Source organism: Ochotona princeps, chromosome 8 (genome assembly GCF_030435755.1).
Source record: "Ochotona princeps isolate mOchPri1 chromosome 8, mOchPri1.hap1, whole genome shotgun sequence".
In the NCBI taxonomy this organism is placed as follows: domain Eukaryota; kingdom Metazoa; phylum Chordata; class Mammalia; order Lagomorpha; family Ochotonidae; genus Ochotona; species Ochotona princeps.
The window spans coordinates 65830785-65851580 of NC_080839.1; the positions used below are offsets into that span (position 1 = coordinate 65830785).

At 42.6% G+C, this 20796-nt stretch overlaps 1 protein-coding gene across 1 annotated transcript in view; it reads left to right on the top strand.

The window, feature by feature from the left end:
* The window catches only part of ITSN2 (intersectin 2), a 148264-nt gene that overhangs the window by 18051 nt on the left and 109417 nt on the right, over nucleotides 1–20796 (top strand). Inside the window, exon 2 of the mRNA XM_058668221.1 lies at nucleotides 18012–18075. Within this exon, the coding sequence (XP_058524204.1) occupies nucleotides 18045–18075 (31 nt within the window). The 5' untranslated portion in view covers nucleotides 18012–18044. The remainder of the gene's footprint in view (nucleotides 1–18011; nucleotides 18076–20796) is intronic.

Genomic DNA, 20796 nt, shown 5'->3' on the forward strand with positions numbered 1-20796 from the left:
ACTCTAGGTTATAAGGCTTTCTGATGGATGAACTAAAAATGAAAGTCACCTCAGGGGGCTGGCACAAGAATGTGGCATGTTAAACCTCCGCCTGTGGTGCCAGCATCTCATATGGACTCTGTTTCAAGTCCTGTTTGCTCCACTTCCAGTCCATTTTCTTAGTTATGGCTGCGGGGGGCTGTGGAGGCTGACCCAAGTCCTGGGACCCCTACACCCCCGCGGGAGACCCAGAGGAAGCTCTGGAGTTTGTTCTGACCCAGGTCCAGCCTTTGGGGTCATTACGGAATGGAACCAGTGGATGGAAGATTTCTCTCTCTCTCTCTCTCTGTCTCACCTTTCTATATAACTGTGTCTTTCCAATAGAAATGAATAAATCTTTTTTTAACAGTCATCGGTTCTGAGGTACTGTTGTTACTTTATTCTTATAGTTTTGATATTTACATATTAGTATATGCTACTTATTAATCTGAGTTATTAAGGATTAATGAACTTCAATGTTTATTAACTAAATGATTAATGAACATTTATTTGTAGACTGTACTAAAGCTTCAAATTGGTTTTCTTTCAAGAAATCTGTCAGTTATATAGTGCATTGAGAAATTCCTGTTGCACCTGCCACACACTATTTTCTTTCTTTTTCTTTTTGTGTTATCTGATTTACTTTTGTTGACAATGGTTGCATAGTTAATTACGGTTAAAAAAAAAAAAAGAAGGTTCGGGGGTATAGGGAAGTGGGTAATACTATTATGTCCATATTGTTTCCATCATGTATCCGAGGTAAAGGGGAATATTGAGGGAGAAGCCCCACCCGGTTTCCCGCCCACCCCAAGTCCCGGATATGGGGCATGCTCTGAGATATTTGCTCAAGTGGTTTTAATAGTTCTCCAGTTATGAATCGCTGCCAGTTTCGCTCGATGAGGTCGTCCACTGATTGATATGGTCCATCATAAAGTCTCCGTTTGCCCCATATTTCGCTGCCGACAATATACAGCTGAGATGAATGATTGACCTGTTCTGTCTTCTGTCTTTTCTTGGTTAGAGTTCTGAGTCCAGCAGTTCGATTGGGGAGATCTCCAAAGAAACTTTGAGGTATTCCCAGACTAGATTCTTGTATGTTCTAGAAAGCACAGGGCCCAGCACAGTCCATCACCCCTATCAGCTGGTGGTTTCAATTGCTGGGTTGGTTCTGTTTTCAGTCCCAAGTTGCACTGGAACCAATGGGTGTTGCAGTCCAGTCTGGTTCTGCCCAGCACATACTCGGCACTTACATCAACCAGTGGGAGCTGCAGCCTAGTCGGGGCGACCCACAATAACCCCCACCAGGCCCGCCCTCTACCCTGGTTTGCCAGTATGTGTAGCAGTAGACCAGTTTGTTCCCCCATCCCATTTGGCTCTTGTACTTGTCAATGGGTATTAAAGCTTAGTTCCATCTAACCAACTCAACCATCCAGCCCTCACGGATGTTGTTGAGTGCCTCTCTGTCTAGCCACCCCAGCCCCCGTCCTAGTTGTCATGCCCTCCCGCGGGAGTAATGACCCAAGAAGGGGGAACCCACTTTTTCTCTCCCAGGTCTCTCTCAGTCCCGGTTTATGCACTCTTTGGGTGGTTCTGTGGTTTGACTTGACAGAATTAGTCCCCAGTGCCAGCTGATGCTGCTGCTAAGCCCAAACATCCCTCACCCATTCTAATTTATGCTTGCACCAGCAGGAATAATCAGCCCAGCCTGGCTTTTCCCTAATCTAGTCCACATGCAGTGCACAGGTGTTGCAGCCTTGCTTAGTCTGGTCTGTCCCTATCCCAGCCTACGCTCTCCAGTGGGGAGTAGCTGTCCGGCGAGGGAACCAGCCGGACCCTTAATCCCCTTGCCAGCTCTGCCCCTCCCTTCCTGGATCTCACGTGTGCTGGTTGGGTGCTGCATTCATATCCAGTACAGGCAACCACATCCTGGCATTCCATAATGCACACACTATTTTCATTGCATCCTTTGCATCATTGGTGTTGTCTTGAGTTAGGTGTGAGTCCAGTTGTGGTTATTTATTTATTTATTCAGGAGAGAGAGAGAAAAAAGAGAGACTGACTTTTATGTGCTAGTTCACTTTGCGAATAACCATAACTTGAGCCCTCACTGCTGCCTGTTGGAGCCCACATGAACAGGAGCCTGGAGTCAGACACCAGAGCCAGGTGCTCTGAGTTGTGAGTGTCGTCCTTGGCATCTTTCATTGCCAGGTTAAATGCCAGCCCCACATTTAAAATTTTTGTTGACTGTTTTGCTCTTTTGCTAATACTCCATTTAATTCCTCATCACAACATTAACGTTTCTGGTGGAGAATGGGACAGGGGATTAGATCCACTTATATGGATCATAGTTTGGATAGTTTGAATGGACTATAGATTTGGAAGACTGTTTCCCATTCTAATGTTACAGTGTTTTGAAAGTGGGGATATATGTATATTACAATTAATGGTTTTAATATATGAATTTTTTATAGTGAAATCTTTGGAGTTATGTGGAAGGTTTTGTGCAGGGAGATTTTTCCAGGAAGAACAGCCATAAGGATTTCAAAATCAGAATTTTTAAAAAAGTCTGTGACACTCCAAAATTAAAGACTTCGATTTGTATTTGTAGTATTTGGGGAAGTGAAATCTTGCTTCAAGTAATTATTGCTATTGAATGATTGATATTTTCTTGGTACACTATTGCTTTTAGTGTAACTAACTCATATTGCATGTTAGAATATCCCTATTGTTTTCTGTTCATTTTCTCTCTTAGAACTTGTATATTGCTTTTTCAAAACAGTTCTCATTCCACATTTATTATGATTTTATCGACTTTCTTTGGTGATTGGGCTGTTTTCATGAACATTTCTGCTATACTGATTCATTTATACTAATTGAGGTATATGACAATTAAAAAAATTTTTTTTAAGATTTATTTTTTATTGGAAAGGCAGATTTACAGAAAGGAGAGACATAGAGAAAGATCTCCCATCTGCTGGTTTACTCCCCAAGTGACCGCAAAGGCTAATGCTAAGCCAATCTGAAGCCGGGGGCCAGGAGCTTCTTCTGGGTCTCCCACATGGGTTCAGGGTCCCAAGGCTTTGGATCATCCTGTACTGCTTTGCTAGGCCACAAGCAGGGAGCTGGATGGGAAGTGGAGCAGCCAGGACATGAATCGGTACCCAAATGGGATCCCAGCACATGCAAGGTGAGAATTTAGCCACTAGGCTACTATGCCAGGCCCAGTTAAAAAAAATTTTTTTAATTGGAAACTGAGTTCACAGGATAGTCGTTGGCTACTTGTTTTTTGTTTTGTTTTGTTTTTCTTCTGCTCTTTTGTCCTGTTTGTGTTTTGTTTGAGGTTGAAAACTACTGATCACAGATGGAAGTTGCTCTTATGCAGGCCTTGCTGGGCTGTGGCGTCAGTTGAATGTCAGTCTCTAGGCCTCTGCAGTTGGCTCTGGGTGCGTGACAGTGCACCCTTCCCTCCGTGTCTACAGTGTTTTCCTCTTTTCCTCTCCCCTCCTCCACCCCAGTCTGGCTTTACCTTTCAAAGGAATAAATAATCTTTAAAAAATACCAAAATAATTATTTACACCAAATATTTACCAAGATTATGCAGAAATAAGTATATTTATATACTAGTAGAAATATAACGTGGTAAAACATTTTAAAAAACAACTTGATGACCACGAATTCTACCTTTAGAAGTATTAATCCTACTCAAATACTCAGTGTATATATGTGAGAATGTATGAAGTAGCATGATTAAACAAAAATTGGAAATAATCTAGTGTCCATCAATAGAGGGTAATTTAAACTGTGATACTTTCCAAGAATAAAGTGCTTACACAACTATTTAAAAGAATATGATTGACCTGTAATATATTGCTGATATTTATAATAAGTGGTGTGAGAAACAAATGAACAGAATAGTATGCATAGCGTAATTTCATTTTGTTTAAGAATAGCACATCTATATGTGCATGTGCAAGTCCAGCTTAGGTTGTTTGATAACATCTAAAATTACAGTGTTTATACACATCACCTCCTGCTTCCGGTGTTTGAGGTATATATGCATACACAGACGTGCGTGTGCCTACACAGGTCAAGAATGCCTATTGTATGTGGGCCATCTTCTTGTCTAGCTAAGCAGAACATGTGCTTCATCTGTGGGATGCTGGAGATGAGTGGGCTTGGGTGAATGTAGCAGTTAACAAACACCCTGGTCTGTTGGACCTGCGGATTAGCTGTTGGGAATGCAATGGTCTTCTCAAGTTTCCAACACAAGACTGCTAGCAGTCACATCACAGTATCCAGTGAGAAATATTGTTTGTTACTGTCATTCCCATTCCTTTTCGTTTAGAATCAGAATAAAGTTGTATTTCAAATATCTAAAAAAAAAAAAAAAAAAGAATGCCTATTGTAACATTATTTGAGGTGGTGAAAATTTTGTAACATCAAAGAACCAGACTGCCTAACAATAAAATATAATTTTATTTTTTAAGCATAGTATTTGCTGGTAAATAAATAAGAAAATACCTGAAATAGTATTAAGACCTGCTGATTATTATCTTGGTAATAAATTTTGCCTTCCTATTTTAGGTACGTATCTATGTACCTGTATCTGTATCTCAGTGTATTATTTGGAAGGCTCCAACAGCCAGCACTAGGCTAGGGCGGTGCTGTGGCTGAGGCGCCGCACGCAGGGCATCTGCACTAGCAGGAGCCTGTCGTCAGGAGCGAGCCAAGCCTCAACCAGGCTGGCTGTTAAGGGATGCAGGCATCTCGAGTGCTGGGCTGAATACCCACTCCTGTTGTGCTAAACTGAATTGTGTCAGCTAGGTGTTAGTAGGGCTCTGTTTGTATGTGTGTATCTTTGTGTTCCTTGCATTCCTGTTAGCCCTTTACTATTTGGTTTGAAGGAGTCGTCTGATTCTCAGATCACACCAGTTACCTGGCATTTACATGAACCACTACCTTTGCCTACACTTACCACCGCATTCACTCATTAACAGATGCTTTGATTTGTAAGGGTCTGAGCTGATCTGAGCACAAGTTGGCTTGCACACATGTCTGGTTGATCCATGGGAAACTGATTTGCCGTGACCTCTTTTTTGGCTTGGAGAGGAGAGAAATTTGTGCTTAGACACTTGGAGGCCCAGAAGATCAGAGCCTGTCTTCAACCCTGCCCTTTAGACTGGTCTGAGCTTAAAAAGATGGGAAAAGACAGCATTGTAGAACCAAAGCATTGTTTTCTCAGCTCCCTTCCCCCGCCTGTCACTTAGCAATATCTCCATTCATCCTTATTGCCATTCCTGGAGTTTAATCCCAGAGCTGGAAACACTGTCCCATGTTCTGACTTAATGTCTGTTACTATTTTCTCTGCACCCTAATTATATTAGCTCACCTTCCTACCCTCTCATAGGAAACCAAATCTTTCTTTTATCTTCTGCAAATAATTACACTCTTCTGTCTGAAAAGTAGAGCCTTGTAGTGTATCTGTTTCCCTTTCTGTAAAATCTGTCTCTTCTCGCATCATTTCTTCCGTTTACTTTCACAGCCACTTGTCTGGAGTCACCTGTATCTTATCTCTGATTTACTGCCTAGTGCACGTGAATTGGGCTTTTACAGACAGCACTGACATGGAGGTGCACTCATGACACATTGTCACAACTGATAGCCTGGTCTAGACTATTAGTTACTGTTAGTGACATTTGGCCATAACAGTCATCTTCTCCTGAAAAACTCTTTACCTAACTCTTATTTCCATTTTTCAACCTGTTTCTGACCACTCTGTTGCTGACACATTCTTTCTCTGGAGTATGCTGGGCCTCCCGCCCTTGGACATCTCCAGCTGCCTGTCTGTGGTAGGATGCTCACCCTCCAATCTGGATGTTAGTATCCAAACCTCTGCTGTCCTGGAATGTTTGTCTTGGTAGAAATTCATCTGTGATGCTCTTCTACCTTCCATTGTTAGCTGATGAAAAATCCTGTCCATTGGACCTCTGAAATGCCTCTTGTTCCTTGCTCAAGTTCATGTTCTCAACATCTGGATTGAGCCAGACACTTTATAATTGGTGTCTACATTTCAAGATTTTCATTCCAGCTCAGTATCCTAAAATGCTAGTCAGAATTCTCTTTTGCTGTCTTCAAAAGACCAGTTCTTTTTTTTAATGCAAACTTCATTGAGTGAAGTCCTTCACTGATATTACAAACCAAGGGTTCTTCAAAAAGTTCATAGAAAATAGAATTAAAGATAGATTTGTATTGGAAAAAAAAGTTTGAAATTCAGACATTCAAAATTGTCTTGTAGGGGCTGGCACTGTGGTATAGCAGGTAAAGCTAGTACCTGTGGCATCGGCATCCTGTATGGGCACTGGTTCTTGTCCCAGCTGCTCTTCCTCTGGTCCAGCATTGTGCTAATGCACCTGGGAAAGCAGCAGCAGATGACGTAAGTGCTTGGGCCCCTGCCCCACACGAGAGCACTAGACGAAGCTCTGGATTCATGGCTTCTGACTGACCCACCTCCAGCCATTATGGCCATTTGGTGGGTGAACCGGTGGGTGGAAGATCTCTGACATTCTCTCTATATATGGCTCTTCCTTTGAAATAGATAAATCTTTTTTTAAAAAAGATTTATTTTATTTTTTATTGCAAAGCCAGATATATATATATATATATATATATATGTATATATATATATATATAGAGAGAGAGAGAGAGAGAGAGAGAGAGGAGAGAAACAGAAAGAAAGAGCTTCTGTCCAGTGATTTACTCCCTAAGTAACCACAATGGCCGGTGCTGCGCCCATCCAAAGCCAGGAGCCAGGAACTTCCTCCAGGTCTCCCACACGGGTGCAGGAACCCAAGACTTTGGGCCATCCTCGATTGTTTTCCCAGGCCACAGGCAGGGAGCTGGATGGGAAGTGGGGCCACTGAGAACCAGCGCCCATATGGGATTCCAGTGCGTTCAAGGCGAGGACTTTAGCTGTTAGGCCACCATGCCGGGCCCAGATAAGTCTTTTTTTAAAAGGCTGCGAAAATGAAAATGTGTATTATAATAAAAATAAGATAGATTTCAAAATTTTTGCATCAAAAATTTATCCTTTAATTCCACTTTTTCACAAACTTTGTGAGACACTGTCACATTCCCAACCCCGATGCATAGCAGATTTGGGTGTCTCATGCGCAGTAAAATCAGCATCAATAGCTTGGCTTACTGTATTCCTTAAATTATGCAATCTTGGTTGGTTACCTCATCTACTTGGCTTCTGTGACATGAAAATGAAGAGAATTGGATTAGGGTTGTTGTTTATTATTTTAAAAAACATATAGGGCCCAGTGCAGTGGCCTAGTGGGTAAAGTCCTTACCTTGAACACACAGGGATCCCATATGGGTGCTGGTTCTAGTCTTGGCAGCTCCACTTCCTATGCTGCTCCTTGCTTGTGGCCTGAAAAAGCAGTTGAGGACAGCCTGAAGCTTTGGGACCCTGCACCCACATGGGAGAACTGGAAGAAATTCCTGGCTCCTGGCTTCAGATCAATGCAGCACTGGCTATTGCTGTCACTTGGGAAGTGAATCATCAGACAGGTCTTCCTCTCTGTCTCTCCTCTTCTCTGTATATCTGACTTTCCAATAAAAATAAAAATCAATCTTTAAATAATTATACAAAATTATATAATTTATAAATAACAAATTTAGAAATGATAGAAACATAAAATTGTTTATATAATTTATATCATATTTTTTAAAACAGAAGAAATTGTGTTAGATACACTACATTATGTAAAACAAAGCAGAGTTAGCACTGAAATTAGTATCTCCCCTCCCAACCCTCCACTCTTTCTCCCAACACTACCTCTGTTGTTGCTTCTTTAAATTTCTAGAACTACAAGGAAGACAGTTGCAAACTGTAGAGTTTCCTAAGGTCTCTTTTGACTCTGAAGATAGCTGAATCACAACTTGTGATACAGATGCCAGCATCCTTTATCAGAGAGCTGGGTCAGGTCTTGGCTGTTCCTCACTTCCAGCCTAGCTTCCTGCTGCTGCGCCTGGGAGTGGAAGATAGTCCAAGTACTTGGGCCTCTGCCACCCATGCAGGACAGCAGGATGGACCTTCTTGGCATCACTTGGGCCCAGACCTGGCCATTAGGACCATTTGTGGCGGTGAACCAGCAGGTGGAAGACTTTCAGTCTCTGTCACTCTGCCTTTCAGATGAATAAACAGATGTTTTCAAAGAGGATTAAGTGAATTCTTTAAACCACTTTTATTTGAATAGGATGGTTTTATTATTCTTGTTTTAATTATTTTTAATTAATTAGTCCTTAGGTTCAGAACATTTTTTTTTTTTTTAGCAGAGCCTCCGTACACTACGCAGTGTCATTCATTCCGAGGACAGTTGGGGTTTGTTCTCTTTGCTGCAGATCTGTAGATGTTTCTTTTACAAATAGTATTTCCTTTGTAATCTGTAGCACACTTTGATTTACTTTCTGAGTAGTAGTGTTGGTTCTGGCCTCTGGCCTCTCAGCATTCCTCAGCATTTTTATAATACTGACCATTCATGTTTGATGGATGGTGGATAAATGAATGAATGCTATGGGGAATAGTAGGGTACTTCAAACACTTCATGGAATGGGGAAATTAAAAGGTAAATTTATTTTGAAGTGATTTTAAAATCCATGTATTGTTTTCTCATTACACATCTTTTCCATGGGCTTTTTGAAGATTCCTTGTATACATGGTTTTCAGTATTTTTTGGATCCAAATGAACATGTTTTTTAAAAAAGTTTATTTGAGGGCCCGGCGGCATGGCCTAGTGGCTAAAGTCCTCACCTTGAAAGCCCCGGGATCCCATATGGGCGCCGGTTCTAATCCCGGCAGCCCCACTTCCCTTCCAGCTCCCTGCTTGTGGCCTGGGAAAGCAGTCGAGGACGGCCCAATGCATTGGGACCCTGCACCCGCGTGGGAGACCCGGAAGAGGTTCCTGGTTCCCGGCTTCGGATAGACACAGCACCGGCCGTTGCGGCTCACTTGGGGAGTGAATCATCGGACGGAAGATCTTCCTCTCTGTCTCTCCTCCTCTGTGTATATCTGGCTGTAATAAAATTAATAAAAAAAATGTATTTGAAAGGCCTGGTTACTGAGAGAGAAGTGGCGGGGAGGGGAAAGAGATAAAGAGAGCTCTTATGTTTGCTGGTTCACTCCTCAAATGGCCACAATAACCAGATTTTATGGCCACAAGAGCCAGAGCTGGGCCAATGTGAAGCCGGGAGCCAGGAGCTACTTCTGGGTCTCCTCCATAGTACAAGGGGTCCAAGTCCGATAAGCCATCTTCTGCTGCTTTCTCAGGCCATTAGCAGAGAGCTGGTTTGGAAGTGGAGCAGCCGGGACACGAACTGATAGGCATATGGGATGTCTGTACTGCAGGCAGCAGCTTAATCCACTGTGCCGCAGTGCCCCAACCATGTGCTCTAATTCTACTTTCCATGACCTTTTGAATGTGCCCTCATAGATGTGCTCTGTACATTTCATGTTATTACAGAAACTTTATAGTAAGTTATTTTGCTCTAGTCATTTTCATACAGATCTGATCTTGATCTCTTTGGAAGCTGGATAAGGCAGGAACTTTCTTTTCAGCTGATCAGCACATACAAAGTTGAAAGTTGGCCGTGTGTGCTTGGCATATGCAGAGGTGAAGGAGGCACTGCAGAACGTTTCATAAAATCTACCTTCAGGACCTTTATTGTCCTGCGTTGGGATGTCAGTCTTTAATCAAATGTAAGCCAACCAGCATTTAGCCATGATTGAAGCTATAATTGAAGGACCCAAGCCTTGTTCCTTACTCTCAGTAAGAAGCCTCAAGAACTCAGCAGGAGATACATCTTTATCTCTAAAAGTATATTTTGAAGAAAAACAGTCAAGTAGCCAAAACAAACAAACAAGCAAAAAACCCCACAAGTTTGATATCTGTAGGGTTTCAGACACATGGTTTGGAGCCTGTTCTGCCTACTTTTTTTTGTTTTTAAGATTTATTTATTTGAAAGGTAGAGTTAGAGGAAAAGGGAAAATAGGCAAAGATGTTGATTAGCTGATTCACTTCCCAAATGGCCACAATGGACGGGGCTGGACCAGGCTAAAGCCAGGACCCTGAAATTCCATCCTAGTCTTCCACGTGAATGGCAGGGGCCCAGACATGTGGCCCATCCTCTGCTTGTTTTCCCAGGTGCATTACCAGGAGATTGGATCTGAACCAGAACAATTAGGACTAGGACCCACGCTGTGATTGTGTGACAAACTCACTGTACTGCGACACTGGTCCCTGCTCTTACCAGTTTCTTTTCTGTGTGTTCAGTTCAACATTGCCCCAATTGCTGTTTCTTTTTCTTTGTTTCTGTTTTTCTTCCCCCAAAAGATTTATTTATTTATTTGAAAGATCCTGAGAGAGAGAGAAAGATATTTCCTGGCCACAATGGCCAGCTCTAGGCCAGGCTGAAGCCAGGAACCCAGAGCTCCATCGGTGTCCCACACATGGATGGTAGGGGTCCAGGCTCCTAGGCTCTTAGGCCGTCTTCCACTGCTTTCTCAGGCCAGGAGCCAGATTGGAAGTAGCAGTTTAAGCCACAGTATACTTTATATATATGTATGTATATGCATCTCAACCATATTACTTCCTTAGCAGATATTTGTCATGTGTTTTCTCTGAGATATCTTAGGCGTGTGAAAGTAAAATGAGAATTGTCTCTTTCCCAGCACATATGAAATGGACAAATATGTGATACATTGTGGAACTGAAATACAGCATCATAAATGCGGGTGTTACGATTTGAGGGGTTTTATGGCATATCTGTTAGATAGTGACTGGCTGTCTGGGAGAACAAAAGTCTTTCGAAGGAAAAAATACACTGAGTCTGGAATTGAAGGATGTTTGGTGACTATTGAGGGGAAGAACTCTTCATGAAGGAGCATGAGAGAGTTAAAATCAGTACTGTGTTAAGCAAAGATTGGTATAGTTAGAATAAAGGAATGGAGGGAAATTACCGTATTTTTTTTATAAAGAAAATATTTTCATTGGAAAGGCAGATTTATAGAGAGGAGAGACAGAAAGGTCTTCCATTTGCTGGTTCACTCCACAAATGACTTCAATAGCTAGAGATGAGTTGATCCAAAGCCAGGAGTTAGGAGCTTCTTCTGCATCTCTCACATGGGTACAGGATGCCAAGGTGTTGGGGCCATCCTCTCTTGGCTTCCTGAGCCACAAGCAGGGAGCTGAATGGGAAATGGAGCAATAGGGACATAGTGCCCATATGGAATGCTGGTACCACAGAGTGTATTTATTTATTTGAAAGACAGTGTTAGAGAAAGAGAAGGCATCCTGTGGTTCCCTCCCCAAGTGGTCCCAGTGACTGGGGCTGGGCCAGGTGGAAGCCAGGAGCTTGCAGCTTCATCTGGGTCCCCCATGTGAATGTCAGGAACCCACATACTCATAGTTGCTGTTGCTTTCCCAGATGCATTAAAAAGGAACTGAGGGCCCCGCAGCGTGGCCTAGCAGCTGAAGTCCTTGCCTTGCACGCACCAAGATTCCATATGGGTGCCAATTCTAATTCTGGCGGCTCCACTTCACATCCAGATCCCTGCTCGTGGCCTGGGAAGGCAGTTGAAACAGCCCAAAGCCTTGGGACCCTACATCCGCATGGGAGGCCTGGAGGAGATTCCTGGCTCCTGGCTTCGGATCAATGCAGCACTGGCAGTTGTGGCCACTTGGGGAGTGAATCATTGGATGGAAGATCTTTGTCTCTTCTCTCTGTATATCTGACTTTGCAATAAAAATAATTTTTTTTTTAAAAAAGAGGAAATGTAATTGGAAGTAGAACAGCAGGGATTTGAACCAGCACTCATGGGATGCTAGTATCACATGTGATGGTTTAACTCTCTGTGATAACACTGGCTCCGGGAAATTATCTTGAGATGAATATGATAAAATAGTTAGGGTGAGAGTTTTGAAGCTATTTTGTGCTGTGATGTTTTGACTTCAGTTGTAACTAGTGGGAAAAAGTAAGCAGGGAAGAAGCACTTATGAATGTTTCAGGAGAAAAAATCTTATGTCTCTGTTTTAGGAAATTTTGCGTTATTTCTCGTAGTGACCTATAGATTCAGTCTCCCAGTGACAGGCCTAGAATTACTAAATGTCCCAGGTGATACGCTTGGGCAGATTGGGGGACTGTGAAGGATAGAATACTGGCCACCTACATAGGAGATGGGGTTTGGAGATCAGTTTTGCCATTAACTCATGAGCTTCTGCTGCTGTTTTAGCTTTGCACCTTGAAGATGGAGCACAAGATAATGACTGTAATTCTTTTTCCTGTGATTCTGAGCCTTCATGCAACAAATAATTTAGCCTTAGTTGAGTTATGCTTTATTTAGTAGGCCATGATCTTTTGGGGGTGAGAATCTTACCTGCCCTGCCTTTCCTACTCCTGGTAGTTCTAGTTTTTCTCCTTTAGTATGAATATGTTTTCCACAGTCTTTAAATTTTATCTGGTGATTTCCTCAAATTGCATTTGGACTTTATTAAATTAAAGCCATCTCTGTGTCTCTTACTATCTACCAAGTGTGTTTTCCTGGTTTATGCAAAGGTAGCGATGATAGTTCTCCACTAATTTTTAATGAGCAGAAACATGCTCATATGAATATGCTACAACTATCAGTAATTAGCATAGTTAATTGTGTGTTCCAATTATATTATTACTGCACACTGCCAAAATTGCCCATCATTTTAATGTCACCCCTCTAAAGAGGAGAAAGGGACGTTTGCTGGGTGCTGACTTGAGCTATACTTGCCTGTAATAGATACTGCATAGGTAACAGCATAGATGCTGGTTACTCTTCTCAGAGGATTACACCCAGAGGTAAGCAACACTGAGCACTTCCTGCTTTCCACATAAGTGATGAGTGCAGTCCTGGGTGTTAACAGGGGGCCCAAGTTTGATTTTCTTTTCCAGTGCAAATGGGCTGACATTGAGCTGGCATGCTGCTTTCAGGAATCTGCAGCCGACTCACCATTACTTACTAAATCATTTAAGAGAGAAAGAGATAGATTAAAAAATCAGAAGGTTGCATCATAGTTTTCACCTGCTGAGTTTGGGCAGCTGACCTATGAAATGCGAACCCTGTCATCGGCCTTCAGGGACATTGCAGAGGACTTACTAAAGGTGCCCTGCAGTTTATGAGACTCCTTGCGTAAGAGCCAAAGCATCCAGATTCTCATTGAGTGATCAGCATGACACACAAGAGGGTCTTTAAAAGGTTCATGGAAAGATATGAAAAAAACTGTACAGATTTCAAAGTAGTTTGTAACAGAATCAGCTTATCTTTCAATTCCATGTTTACGTGCACTAGCTTGTTTTGTTGTATTTTGCTTTGTTTGCGAGAGAGAGGGAGTTCCCATCTTGTAGTTCACTTTGCCACAGCCAGGGCTAGGTCAGGCTGAAGCTGGGCGCTGGTAACTCAATCCAGGATGCCTGCTGGGTGATACATTAGAGAGCAGAGCCGGGGCTCAAAGTCAGGCATTTCAGTATGAGATGCAGTCATCCCTACCAGTGTGTTGCCTCTAGGCCAAATGCATGCCTCTCCTAGAACTTTCTGAAATAGCCTCATAGTAGATAATCAGAAGTGTATTGAATTAATAGTGAATACTCAAAAAGTCTCCACTATTATGATTATACAGAGCAATTTTTAAAAATGTAAAGCAATGTATTAAGTATTTGTTTTATTTTTCAAAATTTCTGGGGATGGTGCTGTGGTATAGTGGGAAAAACTGTTGCCTATGGTGCCAGCATCCCATATTAGGTGCTGGTTTGAGTGCTGGCTGCTCTACTTCCAATCCAGCTCCCTGATAAGGACCTGGGAAAACAATGGAGAATGACCCACATGTTTGGGTTCCTCCATGTTGGAGACCAGGCATGGGCTCTGGTCTCCTGGCATCTGACCAGGATAGTTCTGGCCATTGCAGCCATTTGGGAAGTGAACCAGCAGGTGAAAAATCTCTCTGACTCTTCCCTCTTTCTCACTACAGCTCTGCCTTTCAAATATATACATATATGATTTTCTGAACTACTTTTTCTGTAAGTCTGTAAATTGACTAGGATTATTCAGATGAAGTAGTTATTCCACAATAGGGCTGGGAGAATTAGAATAAATGTCACATATGAAATGGTGTGCTTTAAAAGTTTATTGGTTCCAAAATGCGATTTAGGTTTTGCTACAATCAGATGTTATGTGCAGACATGAATGTTATGTTACTAGGTTACGATGCCTGTATACATGGGTGACTAATCTCACATACCAGGTGAGGTACTATAAAAAGTGCCTTCAGTTTTACTTAAGAAATTTGCTCTCCCAGCCCATTATATATTATTTGGGTCACTCTTTGGTTTTATTTCAGAATTACTGAGCACCCATGTAACATTCTGTTGCATTCACAGTCTATATGATCGTCAGCCAAAGGACTAGACAGATCATTTCCAAATTTAGAACTAGATCTGCGAATTAAGGGTTTGTGACCATTTCTCATTCTGTTCTCTTACCCATCTTTGGTAATTCACATACTTTTATTCAGATTTTTAAACTGTTCTATGTACTGCTTTTGCTGAGTTTTCCAGCATGTTTTAAAATTGTCTCAGTCACAAGGGGTTATTAAGTGGGGACCTTTGCTATGCATATCTGTAAGTACCTCTTTACTTTAAAGGCACATAGTTTTAAATTGAGGAAGTAAAAAAAAATTTTTTTTTGCTTGTTTGAAGAAGTTGTGATCATAACGTGATTTATGAGACTTCCCTCTGTGTTCACTTTTCCAGCTGATGACCCTAATTTCATAAGCTGCAATTAGGGGATTTGTCATTCCTTCCATTCCATGATTTCCCATAGGATCCTTGAGAACCTATCGTGTCCATAGGGTCCCTGAGTGCTGCTGGCTGATGCTGACCGCTCACTGCTCCTCCGGGTCACCAGCCACATGTTTCACTGTTGGGGACCAGGGGCCAGGTGCTGCTCCTCATCTTCACAGCTGATTGATCCCCAGTGGAATCTGACCTTGTAAACAAACACCTGTCAGGTTCAAGTCCAAGGTTCTTCATGTGACAATTATAACCAACTTTTACTCCCGTGACAGTTGTGGCATTATTTTTCTGTATAGTAAATAATTTTAATACCTGGGGTTTGCCTTTTGAGAAGGAATGGTAAAACCAACTAGTATATGTGTGAAGTTTCCTCCTACCCCGGAAGAATATAGTGACAAGTGAAGTCTTAAGTGTGGTAACAGATTTAAAACTCCATTGCAGTGAAACTTGTGAAATCAAATGAAAGAACATACCCTTTGAGGGGAGGATAGTTATGTAGTAGCAACATATGGGAAAACCCTTTTTGGGAACGTTAGTGAAAATTTAGCTAACTCTAATGCCCAATCCTGACTTATCCTTGTTGTTAGATGGGTGTTTCCAGTTATTGATACTGATGCCAGTCTAGAGCCAGTTCACTCTCAGCTTACCACACAATGCACTGGTCAAAATTTAGTAGGTGGAATAGTTTGCTCTTTGGGAAGAAAAGCTGCTGCAGGTTGCTTTGTGAGGAAGTGAGTTGGGTTCACATACCAGTTTCTTTGGTTGGTGTGGGTCCCTTCTGCTGGCCACGCTGAGCAGGCATGTTTCTAGGTCATTGGAACAGACTAGCTCCCCAAGCACCTGAGTGCACCATGATAACGTGCATTGTGACACTTCTTGGCAGCCAGTCACCCAGCTTCTCTGGTGACACCAACTGTGATGTGTAACTTAATGCCTTCTTTGCTTAAAATTAGCTATGCAGATGTTTTCTTTAGGCTTCTAAGAATATTAATATTTCAATGATTCAGGTAAATTGAGACACTGCATTGTCTTTTACTACAGTGGCGTTTTCTTGCATTATTAGGATCTGTGGTCTTAGGTACTAAGTATATTGCTATATTCCTAGGCCTTTTGTCTCCCTAACCAGTCTTAACTCTCACAATTCATGAAATATGCTTTAAAATTTGAGTTGAAAAAAATTTTTTAATTGAAGAAATTTTATATTTGAGTTGACTTACAGTTCAATAATGAATTCGAGATTCAGAATGATATTTTACTTTCTTCCTGGATGTTTGCACAAGGGAGCCATTTATTGAATATCTTCTTCATGGCAGGATGGCAAGCAGTGTAGTGGATTACTTTTAATACTTTAAAAATTACTCCTTTGGAGTATTTTTGATTTGTACATTTAAGAGAGAGCCAGAGTGAGCTGGTGCTGCCATCCGTCGGTTCATTTGCTGAATACAATGGCTAAGGAGTAGGGCTGGGTGTGGGTGAAGCTGGAGCTGGGTACACTATCCAGACTCCTACATCAGTGGCAGCAACCCAGGTGCTTCACCTGTTGCTGCTGCTTCTCAGAGGTCTGGAACAGGGAGCAGGCGCTGGGGCGGAACCCCAGCAAAGCGAGGTGGATGTGCCTGTCCTCAACACTAAGCTGACACCTGCTCCTGGGAGCAACCTGAGACTCAGAGCAGACGTCTCTAGTCACTGCTAGGAAAGTAACAGACTGGACTTGGACCCAGAGCCCCATTCGTTCATTAGTGTGCAATGCCTGACTAGCACATTTAGTTATATTTAAATAAATATGTACATTTATTTTGGTATCTGTCTTTAATAATTGCTTTTAGACTTTTGTAAACCTATAGAACATAATTAAATAGAAGTTCCTCATTTATTTTGAATATTTTTCTTGTTTTCAGATTTTTTAAAGTAAGTATTATGGATTTCCATATTATCCTTATATGCGTAGTTTATGCATTAAATTTCTCTGAGATACAGTCTTGCCTGATTTTAATAGCCCCTCTCTGTCCCAGATTAATGTCCACCAGAATGTTGATTCATGGCAAGGGTTTCTTTTTCTTTTCTTTTTTTTTTTGTAAAGGTTTATTTATTTTTATTACAAAGTCAGATATACAGAGAGGAGGAGAGACAGGAAGATCTTCTGTCCTATGATTCACTCCCCAAGTGAGCCACAACGGCTGGTGCTGCCGTGATCCGAAGTCGGGAACCAGGAACCTCTTCCAGGTCTCCCACGCGAGTGCAGGGTCCCAAAGCATTGGGCCGTCCTCAGCTGCTTTCCTAGGCCACAAGCAGGGAGCTAGAAGGGAAGTGGAGCTGCCGGGATTAGAACCGGCACCCATATGGGATCCCGGGGCATGTTCAAGGCGAAGACTTTAGCCGCTAGGCCACGCCGCCGAACCTTTTTTTCTTTTCTTTTTTTTTTAAGACTTATTTATTTTTTATTGGAAAGTCTTGATTTACAAAGAGGAGAGACAGAGAGAAAGATTTTCCATCTGCTGGTTCACTTCCCAAGTGACTGCAATGGCTGGAACTTAGCCAATCTGAACCCAGGAGCTTGGAAAGTCTTGATTTACAAAGAGGAGAGACAGAGAGAAAGATTTTCCATCTGCTGGTTCACTTCCCAAGTGACTGCAATGGCTGGAACTTAGCCAATCTGAACCCAGGAGCTAGGAGCTTCTTTTGAGTCTCTCACATGGGTGCAGGGTCCTGAGGCTTTGGGTCCCAGGCTTTCCCATACCATAAGCAGGGAGTTGGAGAGGAAGTAGAACAGCAAGGATATGAACCAACGCCCATATGAGTTCCTGGCACATTCAGGGCAAGGACTTTAGGCGTAGGCACCTGCACCAAGCCCAGCAAAGGTTCCTTTATTCATTATTGGCTATGAGATGTACGAATTTGTCCCTTACATGGCTTTATTTGTAAGGCAGCGTCATTTCCCCACCACATCTCTCATCCTTCTGCTCAAGTACATTGTACCTGTTGGGCAGAACAGAGGCTCTGTGTTTGCTGTTGGCAATGTGAGCTGAGGGGACAGGCTTTCCTCTTGCTCGGTGGGCACACTAAACTGTGCCCTGCATTTACTGGATTATTAATGGCGCCATGCTTTTATGTTGCAGATGGCTGAGAGCTAGCAAGGAGAATCGGGGACCATGATGGCTCAGTTTCCTGCAGCCTTGAATGGTAAGCAGCTTTGTACTTGTGATAAGGTCATTAAGGACTTGTTTGCCCTTGTAGGAGGGGAGTAGGGAAGGCTGGGGAGTGGCTGGAGGGGTTAAAGAGATCAGGGGGATGGATGAGGAGGAGGTTTAAAATAAAGTCCTCTTGTTGAGTATTGATAGTGTATTTCAAAGCATTGCATGTGTTGTCTGTACAATATTATGTAGTAAATCATATGGAATGTGTGCTTGCCATTGAGTAGTTAAGAATAGCTTTAAGTATATTGCATTTGACACGTAGGACTGGAGGAGTAAAAAGTAGGGTGCTTTGAGGTGAATGCTAAGGTGTGTTTGGTAGCACAGGGTGGTTGCAGACTGACGCAGCCAATAAAGCCGTGTTGATATACATGTAAGATTGCTTTCTTTTTTCATGAGTGCAGCTGTTTGTGTAATACTTGTCTAATATAAAATATTTTCTGAAAAGTTATTTGTGAGACAGATAGAGGGAGTTCCTGTCGGTTAGTTTATTCCCTTATTGCCTCCACATCTTGAAGCCCCTGAGGCGTGGATCCAGGAGTTTATTCTCAGAGTCCCCCACGTGTGTGGCAGGAGCCCACCTTGAGCCCTCACTGCTGCCGCCTCCATTTCCACTGCATTTCCAGGGAGCTGCAGTCGAAAACCAGAGCCAGTGTTGAACCAGACACTGTGATGTGGCTAGCAGACATCCTAACCAGACTTCTAACTGCTAGTCCAGCTGCTCGTACCTAAGATGAGACCTTTTTTAAAGAAAATGTTTAGCTGTTGTCAATAATGATAAGTATAGAAAGTTTTTGTTATGAATTTAGTTTAATTTTAATTCCTTTTTCACATACTGTTTAACTAACTTTAAAGATATTGTTACTATGTAAGTCATTTAGAATGAATTGAGAAAATTAATTGTATTTTTAAAGCACTAAAGAAACTGAGGGGCCAGCACTGTGGTGTAGCAAGCTAATCCTCCACCCTGTGGTACTGGTATCCCATCTGGGTGCTGGTTCGTGTCCCCACTGCTCCCATCCTCCTCTGCTAATGGCCTGTGAAGGCAGGGGAGGATGGTTCGTGTCCTTGGCCCCTGTGCCCATGTGGGAGGCATGGCAGAAGCTCCTGGATCGCAGCTTCAGATCAGCTCAGTGGCAGCTGTTGCGGCTATTTGGAGTAATCAGTGAGTGGATGGAAGACCCTCTCTCCTTCTTTTTCTGTAAAAGCTACCTTTCAAATTAAAAAAAAAGAAAGAAAGAAATTAAGTTGCTGAGGGGTTTTGAAAGTCATAGTTATACAGAGAGAGCTCCTCCACCCACTGGTTCAATCCCCAGCTGCTCCCATCTTCCGGGGCTGGGCCAGGCTGAGGCCAGGAGCCAGGAGCTTCTTCTAGGACTCCCATGTGGGTGGTGGTGGCCTAACACTTGGACCGTCTTCTGCTACCTTTTCCCGGCCCGTAGCAAGAAGCTAGATTGGACGTGGAGCTGCTGGCACTAGAACTGGTGCCCATCTCTGAGGCCAGTGCCAGCTTTACCTGCCACACCACAGCATCGGCTCTGAGTTCTTAATTTTATATTAAATTTCATTAGCTTTTTGTAGAAAATATAAGGAAATAAAGTCAATAATTGTTTAGCATGTAAATTGGAAGCAGTAATAAAAGAACTCTAAACAAAAAGGAGGGATCACTGTATCACTACATTGATGAAACTGCTGTTTTTAGATTCCCGTCTGGTATTTCATCAGTTGCATCTTTTACTTTCAACTTATTTTTGTCATAGGTCACACCAGTAAATTGATATTAAATGCATGTTGTTTATTTAAAGATTTAGGAAAGTTTTAGAGAAATTAATTATCAGAATAAAAAGTGGAATCAAATTCTAATGTGTGGAAGCCTGACGCTGTGGCTCAGCCGGTTAAGTTGCAGCCTGGGATGCTGGCATCTCATATGAGTGCTGGTTTGAAACCTATTGCTCCACTTTGGATGAAACCCCCGATACAGCTCCCTGCTAATACACCTTGGAGTCAGTGGAAGATGGTCCATGTGCTTGGATCCCTGCCACCCACATACATGGAGTTTTTGGTTTTTGACTTTGACCCAGTCCAAACCCAGCCATGTGACCATTTCAGGAGTGAATCAAGAGATGAAACATCTCTGTCTCTGCTTCTCTCACCATAACTCTGCCTTTTGAAAGCACGGTAGCCTAGTGGCTAAAAGTCCTCACCTTCAATGCACCAGGATCCCATGTGGGCACCAGTTCATGTCCCAGGTGCTCCATTTCCCATCCAACTCCCTGCTTGTGGCCTGGGAAAGCAGTAGAGGACAGCCCAAAGCTTTGGGACCCTGCAGCTACATGGGAGACCCAGAAGCTCCTAGCTCCTGACTTCAGATTGACTGAGCTCCAGCCAGCGACCACTTGGGGAGTAACCCAGCGGATGGAAGATCTTTCTGTTTCTCCTCTCTGTATATCTACTTTTCCATCTTCATTTAACATTTATTTATTTATTTTTGTTTGAAAGAGTTACAAAGTGAATGAAGGAGAGAGATACCTTCATTCACCGGTTCACTCCCCAAATGGCTGCAATGGCCAGAGCTGAGCTGAGCTGAAGCCAGGAGCCAGGAGCTTCTTCCAGGGATGCAGAGTCCCAAGGCTTTAGGCCATCCTTGACTGCTTTCCCACACTATAAGCAGGGTGCTGGATGGGAAATAGAGCAGTTGAGACCTGAACCA